The sequence below is a fragment of the Macrobrachium nipponense genome, chromosome 43, assembly GCF_015104395.2.
Source record: "Macrobrachium nipponense isolate FS-2020 chromosome 43, ASM1510439v2, whole genome shotgun sequence".
Classification (NCBI taxonomy): Eukaryota; Metazoa; Arthropoda; class Malacostraca; order Decapoda; family Palaemonidae; genus Macrobrachium; species Macrobrachium nipponense.
In genome coordinates this window covers 36,312,656-36,325,840 of record NC_061104.1, presented here as the reverse complement: position 1 = coordinate 36,325,840, position 13,185 = coordinate 36,312,656, and the positions used below count along the sequence as shown (strand labels likewise).

Below are 13,185 nucleotides of genomic sequence, written 5' to 3'. Positions count from 1 at the left end.
TTCTCTCGGTATCATCCGAGCATGATCACGGCAGTGGATCGGAGTAGACTGTAGGTGTTGTCAAGATCTACTCAATATATAGCGGCAGGTCAGCGGGGGGTCAACCGCGAGCTGCGTTTTCATTGGCTGGTGGGCGCAATGCGCTCCAGCTATGGTTGAAAGAAGTTTTCTTCAAGACGCTTCTCGTCGTTGAAGGTTGCGCTGTTGCAGCCTAGCTGATCGTCGAGGCTGGGGCAAGACTTCCCGGGCGCTGTGTCACGACGGCTCGCGTTGTCATTGGCTGATGGGCTGCTTGTCTCTCTGGTATTCTTTGATCGGGTGAGTGTCGTTCGGTCTGGTATTATTTGTGCTATTATTTATGCACATAGTCTCCTTAGGTTGGTGGGGAGGAAGAGGACTTCCTGCGTCGTATTCAATGAGGGCTTCTCTTGTTGTATGAGGAGTGCTCGAGCAGTCGCAAACGCCGTTGGTCAGGAGCCCTCCCTATTATCTTAATATTCTTGATAATACCGTCGCGGGAGATGGCTTCCTGGTGTGCTGTCATGGTATGGTTTTTAATTGCCCCTTCTTGTGCGTGTCAAGAAATCCTCTTGGACAGTTTCATAGAAGTCATACCAACGTAAGAGCCGGGACATCCACGGACGGGGCATGAGAATTGGTAGACTACATTCGACTGTTTCAAGAGGTCTCTTGCTGGGGGGGGGGGGGTCGGGTTGTTCTTCATGATAAGGTCGCGGGTACGTCGATTCTGGTAATAATCACGAGTTCGAGTTCTTTGTCGACTTCGGTGGGGGTCACATTTTCTCTGATGATTTTTCTCAATGCATCTTCGTCCTCACGGTGACGTGCGTGCATTCTGGCTTTGTAAAAACAGCTTGATCTTCTCATGGGGGTGGGGGTGGGGCTGCGGTCTCTCACTCTCGCTATACCACCGATCCAACGCTGTTCGGACTTCTTTATTAATAAGTTCGATTCGGATACCCGTTATTAACGAGTACTGAGTGACTCGGTCGAGTTCTTTGTGAGTGTCCTGCCAGGAAGAACAGTGCGTGAGGGCCCTCCGAATGTAGGCCCTAACTGTGGTGTTCTTGAACCGTGCAGGACATTCGCTGTCACCATTCAGGCAAAGTCCTAAGTTTGTTTTCTTTGTATATACCGAAGTTTCAGACCATCGTCGGTCTTGGAGACGAGGACGTCGAGAAAGGGGAGCCGGCCTTCGTTGCTGAATTCGACGTATAATTCAGCGAACTGCACTGCTGGAACATGCGCCTGACAGCTTCAACCTCTTCCTCATTCTCGGCATGTACAAAGATATCGTCGATATATCTGGCGTATTTAGGGGCGGGGTTTTCTTATATTGGAGAAAACTCTCTCTTCCACAGTACCCATATAAAAATTGGCGAATAGGACACCGAGAGGGGAACCCATCGCGACTCCGTCTTTTTGTCGGAACATCTGGCTTTGTGGGTGGAGAAAGGGGCCTTCTTCGTACATATCTCGAGGAGTGCCCGCAGGGATACTTCTGGGTATTTAGCTGGGGTGGTGAGAGGGGTCCCTGTAGATGCGGTCCATAATGATATTGATGGTCTCGTTGACAGGAACGTTTGTGAAAAGCGATTCTATGTCCAAGGAGGCGATAGTTCCTGTTCCTGGGGAGATCTCGGATTTCTTCGAGGAATTCCGTAGAGGAGCGCAGGCTATATCGGCTTGGTACGTAGGGCGTCAAGATTTGATTAAGGCGCTTGGCCAGTCCCATACGTTGGGGCGGGTGTCTGGCTGATGATGGGGCGGAGAGGGTTTCCATTTTTGTGTGTTTTAACGTTGCCGTACAGATAACCAAGTGTGTAATCTCCGATGATGGGCGGGAGGGCACGGCATTGGTGGCTGCGTTGACGCTGCTAATGATGTCATTGGCTTCTTTTTTATTTCGTCTGTAGGGTTTTTAGTAAGGCGCTCGAACTTGGTACTGTCAGACAAGATGGCATCCAACAATTTCTGGTGGTACTCCCCGCCGTCGGTTGATCAGTACGAAGGCTGCTGTCTTGTCTGCACGGCGCACAGTTAGGTCTTCTCGTTGACGTAGGGCCTTCGCTGCTTCTTTCATCTCACGGGAGAGGATACCACTATTGTATGTGCCGGCGTTCCGTGAGGGCTTCTGCAAGCAGGATGGGGCTGCAAGGAGTCGGTAGTGCTGACGAGATTGCGGCTTTCATATTGTTGTATCGAATCAAGCAGCAACTCAACTTCTAGTCTTTTCTCCAGGGGTTTCGGTTTGGAGATAATGTGGCAGTTCAGGCCCTAACCGTAGCAGTTTCATCCTGGTCAGAACGAAGACCTACCAAATCTACAAGACTTGTGTCTTAGTATTAGGAAACAAAGTCACAAATGTGTGACAAAATTCAGACGGACCCAAATTAAGCCACAAGCTTAATTTAAGATCGAGATCCCTCTACCCTGGAGTAACTTTCACCCAGATGGGAATCGTATTATATCAGGTGCTCCCCCCAGCACTTGATTATAATACCCCCTTGAGAGTGCTCCCCCCCAGCACTTGATTAAATTATAATTGTGGCCTAATTTCTGAGTGTGTGTATGTGTGTGAGTAGAAATTTTGTCACTTACACAAGTGTGACTTTGGTTTGCCGATTATGGCAACCGTAAAATGTCCTAAGAAAATCAAATTGAAAAATGCCAAAGGTGGGTTGTATGTTCTCACAAAAAATACATATATATAATCTTCAAGGGGGTATATAATCAAGTGCTGGGGGGAGCACCTGATTATGATAAGATTCCCTTTGGGTGAAAGTGACTCCCAGGGTAGAGGGACCTCGATATTCAATGAAGCCTATGGCTTCATTTGGGTGCGTGTGAATTTTTATTGTCACTAATATGGCAAGCAATTGGTCACTACGCATGAAAGTGGCCACATTTGCACAATTAACTGCAATTTGGCCATATTGCAGGGGTGTCCAAAAATGGCTGGGTGTTTTGGGAGTCAAAACAGACTTTTACGTTATGGTACTATTTAACCCAATGTTAGGTGCTGAATGGCATCAAAAAGAATTACAGAACCACCACGTATATAACTTCCATGGTCACACACAAAAAGAAAAAAAATGAAAAACAAAAACAATTCTAATCATTATTTCCTGTGTTCATTATAAGATAAAAGGAGGAATCTAATTATTTTGAGATGACTCAGTCACATTATCATGGAAAAATTAGAAGGTGACAATTTTGTGAAAAGACTGTCCATTTTGGATGAATTTGAGAGAGAGACCTTGAAAGGACGATATAGACAGAGTAAAAGAAAAGAGGTTCTTGAGCATGCAGGAAGTTGCTCATAAAAACACAAAAGAAGTTAGACTTTCCACCCTCTGAAGGAGGAAACGGTAGTTTCATATATATATACAGTAGTACCTCGAGATACGAAAGGCTCAACTTACGAAAAAACTCGAGATACAAAAGCTAACACGAAAAATTTACTGCTCTAAACATACGAAAAGTTTTCAAGATACGAAAGGTTTCTGAAACTCGCGCTGCACGCCGCCATAACTTAGTTATAGTAGACTCGCCACAATCCTCCTGCTCTCCCATTGGTTCCTGATGCTAGCCAAGCCATGGAGATCCTTCTCTCTAATTGGACAGCATCCCTCCCATCATGCATCTTCTATACGTACGTGTTGACGTGCCTTAGCTCGGGCCACTCTGCACCCGACACTTTACCAGTACGCAATCGGCATTCGTTCGGTTCCAACGATTTCGTTTAGTAACATAAAATTCGTTGTAGTTGGTATTTCCGTTGCAGTAACATATTATCGTTGTGCGAAGACTGTATTGTGTAACTTTACGTAAATTAACGTAGTCATGGGTCCCAAGAAAGTTGAAATTCACGGAAAGAAGCGCATGCTGTCTTTGGAGACAAAGATGGAGATCATAAAGAAATACGAAGCTGGTATGCGATTGAGTGTGATCGCAAAGGAATACGGCCGTAATCCGTCGACAATAGGCACCATCCTTAAACAGAAGGATGCCATCAAAGCAACTACACCGTCGAAGGGCATCACTATTTTGTCCAGCAAGAGGAGCCATGTGCACGATGAGATGGAACGGCTGCTCCTCATCTGGATAAAAGACAAAGAAATCGCTGGCGATACAGTAACGGAGACGGCAATCGCTCACAAGGCCAATGCTATTTTCGGCGATTTGATTGCGCAGGCAGAAGACGCACGGAGGGGAAGGGAAGGGACTTCAACGCCAACCCCAGAGTTCAAGGCTTCGCATGGTTGGTTTGAGAAATTCCGTAAACGGACTGGCATCCATTCGATGGTGCGTCATGGGGAGGCTGCCAGCTCGGACACGAAAGCGGCCGAAGCATTTAAGAAGACTTTCGACGAGATGATGACAAAGGAAGGCTACAGTTCTCAGCAGGTTTTCAACTGTGATTGAGACTGGCCTTTTTTGGAAAAAAATGCCTCGTCGGAACGTACATCACGCAGGAGGAGAAGAAGCTACCCGGGCATAAGCCTATGAAAGACAGGCTTACACTCGCACTTTGTTCAAATGCCAGTGGGGATTGCAAGGTGAAGCCCAGACTGGTGTATCATTACGAGAGTCCTCGAGCCTTCAAGGCCCACAAAGTGTTGAAGGAGAAGCTTCCAGTGATGTGGAGGGCTAATGCAAAAGCCTGGGTAACGAGGCTTTTGTTCACCGAGTGGGTAAATCTGTGTTTCGGCCCGACTGTGAAGAGTTTTTTGCAAGAGAAGCGCCTCCCTCTGAAATGCTGAAATGTCTGCTGTTGTTGGACAATGCCCCTGCTCACCCTCCTGGCCTCGAGGAAGATATCCTAGCGGAGTATTCCTTCGTCAAGATTCTTTTTCTTCCGCCCAACACCACCCCTCTCCTCCAGCCCATGGACCAGCAAGTGATAGCGAACTTTAAGAAGCTGTACACGAAACATCTTTTCAAAAGATGTTTCGACATCACCGATACCACAAACCTCACCTTGCGTGAATTTTGGAAGGAGCATTTCGACATCGTCATTTGCATCCAACTCATCGACCAAGCTTGGCAGGAGGTTTCGAGGCGAACCTTGAATTCCTCGTGGAGGAAACTCTGGCCTGATGCCGTATCCGCCCAAGACTTCGAGGGATTCGACGTGGGTGAAGCTGGTGCTGCTGAGTCCGAACCAGTTGATGATCCTGAAACTGTTTCCCAACCAGATCTTGACAAGATCGTTGCACTCGGCAAGTCCATGGGGCTGGTCGTCGACGAGGACGACATCAACGACCTTCTCGAGGAGCACCAAGAGGAGCTTACGACGGATGACCTGAAGGAGTTGGAGGCCATGCAACATAACATCGTTCAAGCAGAGTTCTCTAGCAGCGGCGATGAAGAGGAGGAGGAGCCTATGACAACGACAGAAATTAATGATGTCTTAGCCGCTTTTCATAAAGTGAAATAGTTTATCGAAAAAAGACACCCCGAAAAGGTTCATAAACAGGTTCCGTTTTATGCTTGCGCATGTTCGATGACATTTGCCTGAGTCGTTTCAGGAACATTGTGAAAAGTAGGCAGAAGCAATCTTCCTTGGATCGTTATTTTTTAAAGAGGCCTTCAGCATTAGCAGGAGTAAGCAAAAAGGAAGAACCAAGTGATAAAAAACAGAAAGTTGAAAGCAAAAAGAAAGAACCAAGTGATGAAAAACAGAACATTGATAGTGGTGATGAAGTTGAAAATTCTGTTCAAAAAAAAAAAAAAAAAAAAAAAAGCCTACGTAAAAGTAAAAAAAAAGTTAAAAATCAAAAAAAGAAAAAAAAATTGTAATTTTTAGATTTTTGTAAGTTAAGTGTTACAGTTTTGTTAATGTGTTTCGTAAATTTTAGTTTTATAGTTTTCCTTAAATTTTTTATGTGTTTTCGTAAAGTTAAGTGTACGTACGTACGTACGTTATCTGCCGTTTGTCCTCCTCCTCCTCTGCCGCCACTTTCGGAGATAGCCTCACTCGAAAGGTAAGCTTCCACATTTTACGTTACAGTAATAATATTTCTTGTACACTAATATACACTTTATTTACAGGTTTTGGATTTTTATTCTTAATTTAGGTATTGAATGGTCCAAATTGTTGTAGTATTTCATTGTTTATAGGTCAATTTAGCTTTATTATGAAATTTAATGGGGTGTTTTTGGAGGGCTTGGAACAGATTAGCCATTTTACATGTAAAATGTGTTCCAAGATACGAAAAACTCATTATACGAAGGCCGCCTCAGAACGGATTAATTTCGTATCTCGAGGTGCCACTGTATATATATATATATATATATATATATATATATATATATATATATATATATATATATTATATATATATATATATATATATATATATACATATATATATATATATATATATATATATATATATATATATATATATATATATATATACATATATATATATTATATATTACACTTACATACATACATACGTATATGACGTCGAACTACTTGACTGTTCCCTTCCGAGTAGCGTCCTTCATACTAACATACAATGTCCTTCCAGTGACTGGTTTCGTTTTCCGTCGTGCTGCGTGTGTAAATGCTATGACCTGCCAGAAGAGCTCCTGATGGCATCACCGAGGAAGTCATCCTAGCATCATCCATACCTGTAGGATTCAATCATTTCCAGTCTTCCACCACCCATATTAATAATCATTACTCCTTGTTTTCTTGTACCCTCATAAATTTACTCTTGTAAATACCCTCAGACTCTTTAACTAAGTTAGTTTTTGTTGTTTCTGTTCACTATCCCCAATCTACATTGTATTGGCTGTAATAATCAGCTATTCCACACGCCATTCATGCCTTTGCACTTTCATCTTCCATGCCTTCTCTTTGTTCTTGTATCGCTCCATCCACAAAGATATTGAAAAGTCAAGAAAACATTTCACACCCTTAACTCTACCTTCACGCCGAAGCAATCAATCTTCCTTCTACATTATTCTAACATTTCTCATGTCCATTGCAACAATTTTTAATTGCTCATGAGCTCTTATCTTCATTGCCATACATTCTTGATTCACATCCTTCATATTGCTTCCCTATTCTATCATAAGCTTTTTCTAGGTCCAAGCAAGTAACATAGAGGCTTATATTTTTACCTTTAAACTTCTAGCATAACTCTTCCATAACAAACAATTGAGCCACACACTTTCTTCCATATGTACAATATCTTCCCCTGTGAGTCATTCGCGCCTTATGTTCTAAATCAGTGTTACATCTCCCTTAGTAAACTGGGTGATATCATGATATTCTTACCTTTAAACAGTGGCGCCAATCTGTTCAGCCAAAGTGCGGTAGCATCTTACAATGTCAGTAACCACCCATGCATTCTCATACTTATGATTATCCTGGAATAAGGAACACATCTATGATGATAATATACAATATATACAGAAAAAAGCATTGTCCTTACTAGGTCACTCCCGTTGATAATAATTCTTTAATCCTCTTAAGTGTTGGTTGCAGGAAGATTTTATCTAAGACATCTGAATCCCAGGTGCCCTTTGAAATATTCATTACCTGTTTTTGTTTATTATTATTAATAGGGCTTAGTTTTTCCAGACCTCTGAGTCTTAAGTAGACTCTTCTCGGGCTGGTTCTCAGGGATTAATCCTGAGAAAAATAATTTAAGACTTTATTTAAGAAACCAGATTTATTTAAAAAATTTATAATGTTCTTAATTAAAAAATCTTTGCTTTCAGCAAGAAGTATTTTTCATTTTTGAATTCCATAGATAAATATATCTATGTTGGGTCCAATATGGCCATTCAATAAGTAAATGTTGCACTGTCATGGGTGTCTGACATCTATTACATTTCATTGGGTTAGCATGCGGTGTCGACATTAAGTGACCATGCGAGGATCTTGTGTGTCCTATACAGAGCCTTGTTAGGATTACCTCTTGATTTTTCTTTTTGTGAAGATGTCTTCCATGCATACACTTCAGTTTTTATTGTTTTAACCTTATTTGTGGTTGGTATTAAGGACCATTCTCTTTTCCAATCTTGGTATATTAATGGTTTGATAGATGTTATCCAGTCTGATACTGGGCCATGTGTAATTGTTGGAGGGATAGTGCAGGCTAATTTGGCAGCAGAGTCTGCATTTTCATTTCCTATTATTCCCACATGTGCTGGAAACCAACATATTTTTATTGATAATCCTGATTGGAGGAGTTGATGAATTTATTATATTTGTATTTCTTGTACAATTTGGTTTACTGGTTTATACCGATTTATAGCATCTATAGCACTATGTCAGTCACTGAAAATAATAGAAACACTTGTTTAACCAAGGCCGATTCTAACATCTGACTTTTGTAACGACAGTTGCTGCTATAAATTATATATGACAAATTCCAGTTTATTCTGTGGTTATGGTTATTTGCATGGTTGAAAATAGCTGAGTTCTGTTTTCCATACCTAACTGACTGTTTATGTTGTATTAATCTCTGGGGAAGTGATTTTCCTGTAAATCCAATATAAGATTGGTCACAGTCCAAGCATGGGATTTTGTACACTCCTGAGTCTGTGTGTTTTGTCTTTTGTTGGATGTTAATCAGGGATTTGGCTAAGGTATTTGGGTCGGTAAAAGCAAAAGGGTTAGATTTTCTGAGAATCTGGGTCACTGTCTTAATCCTGTCCAGGTGTGGAATTTTTATTTTACTGTTGGGTGTCTCTCTGGTCTTGTCTGGAGGAGGTCGGTAGAAAATTATGTTTGCTTTATGAATCGCTTTCTGTTATATGGTCAGGATACCTTAAAGACGAAGGCTGCTTACGAATTAGTCCAAATTCCTTTTCCAGAAAATCTGGGAAACAAATTCATAAGGCCCTTAAGAATAGGTTGCTGGCTACACCTATCTTGATAGGAATGTCATGATAGCTTAAGTAGTGAATGCATGAAAATGAGAATGCTGGTTTTCTGTATAGTAAGTTTGTATTCTGTTGTTTCTCTAATTGTTAACACATCAAGAAAAGGAATTTTGTTGTCTGTTTGCCATTCAACTTTAAATTTGATGCTGGGCACTAATGCAATTAATTTTGAATGGAATTCATTGAAATTGCCACATCTACTATCCCAAAAGTATGTGTAGGTCTTTCTACAACTTTGTTCATTATTATGAGATTCTTCTTTGTTTTATTACTATGAGATTTTTCACGACTTTAGTCTAAAGTGGCGTTTTCAAATTTAGCAATTAGCATTTCTTATTTAACAGTAGTGGTTATTTTATTTCATTTCTATAAGGAATCCATACTAGAAATAAAAAAAGGGAAATTATTGATGATAATGTTAAGGGCAACAGTACGTTTGATTTTTTCTTTCATTGACAGGACACAGATGATTTCTACGAGGAAAACGCTGAAAATTACCACGATGATGATGATGATGATATGGAATATGGGAACCTTTCTTCCTTTAATGAGTTAAATCTTGAGGAAGGAGAAGACCAAGAAGCAGAAGTTGATGAGGAAGATGAAGCTGAAGATGAAAAATTACATAATAACGATAGTGACTATAATGATGACATTCCAGTTAACTATTACAGGAGGATAAGCATGCAAAAAAGACCCCAGACATACAGAGTGAGATCAGGAGGACGCATGGTCAATATACCTCCTCAGCGAAGACCACGTTTGCCTCCTAGACCCTCATCTCACATCACAAGTCCTAGAGCCACATCTCAGCCTCAGTCTAATTCCTTTTCCCAAAACCAGGAATCCACTACACTTGGCACTCTTGATGTTGCAACTCCCCACTATTATTACAATATCTCTCATTATTCGCATCTGTTTACAAATGTCCATCCCTTTCCTCTGTCCCGCATACCTAGAAGTAACCCAGAAGGTTGATTTATATTGAATTTTAATTAACGTATTAGGCAGTCACATTCTTGAATGTATCATGACGAAAAATTGTCTTTATAATTAGGCTACCGTTTACTGTGACAACATCCTATTTTCAAACAGTTACCAAAAAGAGTGGGTACTAAAAATCTACAACAATTTTGCTCTAATCTTATTTTATTTAATATTTAATTTTTTGTATGATATTTATAAATAATAAAATACAAACAACCTGTAGCCACAGGCAGAGTCTGACGGATTCATTGTCATGCCCTGGTGAAAGAAACCTGACTCACTGTTGACCAAAAGGTTGCCTGGGCAGGATAATGAAATCTTCAGACTCATTTCACAATTATAGTTTGCTGTCTCAATCTGAGACAGTCAGTCTTATTTTATTTCTTGTATTTATTTTTTTCTAAAGTAACCAAGTACTCTTTCCTTCTTGTTTTTCATAAAACAATGTACGTAACCTTTCCTTCTTGTTCTTCATCCTTATTTATGTTCCAAATTATACTGAGGAAATGTAGTGACTTATAAAAGTTTTATATTGTATTTTTGGCTTTCCTTGTAGAGAATTTACTCATTATTTATATTAGTAATACTACTGAGCACCATATCTAAATATTTATGTGCTTGCTAAACAAACATTTGTGTGATTGTGTAAAATTTCTATTTAGTTGCTCAGGTTATAATATAATAAACACATGATAAATGTCTATTTAATTGCAAATTTGTTATTCAAAAATAAAGATTACAGATTATCCAGAAATATTTCCAGTCTGCAGGGCATAACTCTGATATTACTTTTATGTTGCCTTCACCATATGTAGACCACCACCACCTCCAGTACTATAAATACTGCTGTAGTTCTAAACTTGTCAGACATCAGTCTATACACAAAGTGGCTACTTTCCATCCTTGTCTTCCAGTAATTACAGTGAAAAGTTTTTTCTTTATTCGTGACCCTTTAACCTACTGTAAAATCTAACTTGCATTTCTTAATCAACTATTCATTTGCACAACACAGGCTAGAATATTGGAAGAGTTACCAAGCAGGTTGAAATGTGAATTTTTCTCCTTTATTTTCCATGGAGAAATTGCTCCTTCCAAGGCCCCATTCACACAGCGAGCTTTGGTCGACGAACTTTGTCCGATGTGACGTCAGAAGCGGAGAAACAGCGAGAAAAGTCAGAACTTTGCCGCGGTTTCTCCGCTTCTGACGTCACATTGAACAAAGTTCGTCGAGCAAACCTCGGCCGTGTGGACGGGGCCTTAGAAGCTACAAACCTGACCTCATGGCATGTTAATGTTGGAAATACTTCAACTACAGTATGAGCCTTACTGTTCATGTGCAACCACTAAATATACATTCCTAAAAAGGAAAAGGTTGACCAAACATTTTCCCAATTAGAAAAAAATTCTTATCCTTTTATCAATTACAATTCCAACTTTCTTCCTTGTTTTTTAATACATACTACTGATTACTAGTTTGACTGCCTAGTAGAAAGTCTACATTCCTCAGCTCTCCTGAGTGCTGCTAATGATCCCATTCAAACCACTGTTTCTGTTCCATCCTTACTATTCTCCATTTGTAAGATTTGCAGGTTCTGAATTTGTAGTGGTATATATTTGCATGGTGACCCTACTCTACAGAAAGGGTTAATGATTCAATTACAATTTTTAATAACAAAAGGGAAAACAAGAATCCGAGTATACTAGCACTGCAAATTTTGCAATAAAATGTAACAGTACTACCTTACAACCTTGATTTCAACTGTATCTTTCTTTAGGATGGATACTAACACTGGGCAACTTTGTAAAACCCAAGTCCTACTCAAAGGCATAGGCATGACAGAAATCAATCATAGCTCTACTGGTTGGTTATATTTTTCTTCTTTGCAGTGATCCAACAGGAAGAATAAGTAAAGCACATTAATCCATTTCCACTGTAGATTCATGCTCCTAGTTTCTTATGGATATGGAGGACTGGAGTGAAAACCAGTTTATTGTTCTTATCTCCTATCACCATCTCATAATCAGTCAATGGACCAAGGCATTTTCTACACCCTCAGGCATTCTTCTAGCAAATAAGGAAGAACTGAGCTCATTCTGGAATGCAAGTCTTGCCAAAGTGGTAAGTAAAGGAGTTTTGAAGGGATTTCAATGTGAAGGATGCAAGCAACAACTCTTGATGACTGAGATATGTTGAATTTTATTGTTTCCCTTTTGTAAGATGAACGTAATCCACAGTACAATATTTTTCTATTTAGCATTCATATTTCTAACAATTTCAGATAAGCAAATAAGATACTAACAAAAGCATGTTACTTCTTTTACTGGTCATTGTATTTCCAAATAAACATTTAAACTTATGCTTTAATGAGTTCTGACAAAAAAATTGAATACAAAAACACCTAGACGTCATTTAAACATTAAATACTCCAGTGTGGATGAGTGGATTTCTTGGTTAATAATATAATTTAGATTCTGTATTTTCATAGAATTAATTTACCTGTCATTAAAATCTCCCACTTCTTTTCCTGCCAGTATATTTTGAATTAGATCTGACCTCTTTTCCTTGTTTTCTTCTTCTTTCTTTTTTCTTCATTATCCAATCATGACGTGACAGCTTCCCTGAGCGAATCTTTTTCAGTTGTTCCCTGTTTCAAAAAAAAAGAAAAAATATGGTCCATAACTTTATAAATAAATGGAGAGATGAGACTCCAATTAAATCAAAGAATTACAAAAGTGCTGAGGACAAAGAAAGCACAAAGGGTTGCGAAAACATTAAATGGAAAAAGGATTAATGAAGTTACAACTTTCAAACATTTAAGAACAATGACATCCAGTAAAGGTTCTCTTGAGTTGGAATTTAGTGGACAACTAAAAATGCAAATCAAACAATGGGGACTATGATTTGAAATTCAAACACACTGAAATTACAAATAAAATAAAATAATAATAATTAGAAAGGAGACTCACTCTGTGGTAGGAGCTTTGAAATTTATAATAGCTTCCACACCATTTAATTTACATAGTCTTCTCCAACCTTCTTATCTTCTCTCATCAGCACGTACCTGGTATATCAAGTTTCCTACCAACATATAAAGATATCTGTTGTCTTAGGTTTATTTCCTGTAACATATTGACAGCCCACTGGCAGTCATTTAAGAGAGCAAGCAAGTAAATTAGGATATGTGATATACAGGTATTTTGTAGAAAGCAGGGTGTTTACAATAGGTGGTAGGTGGGTTTGGTGCTGGCTGAAGGTGGGTGTTG

General features: G+C 39.6%; 1 protein-coding gene across 1 annotated transcript in view; it reads right to left on the bottom strand.

The window, feature by feature from the left end:
- Window positions 1–12,098: 12,098 nt before the first annotated feature.
- LOC135213650 (probable 18S rRNA (guanine-N(7))-methyltransferase) overlaps window positions 12,099–13,185 on the bottom strand; it is a 52,150-nt gene continuing 51,063 nt past the window's right edge. The window contains 1 exon segment of the mRNA XM_064247691.1: window positions 12,099–12,566. Coding sequence (XP_064103761.1) covers window positions 12,425–12,566 — 142 coding nt within the window. The 3' untranslated portion in view covers window positions 12,099–12,424.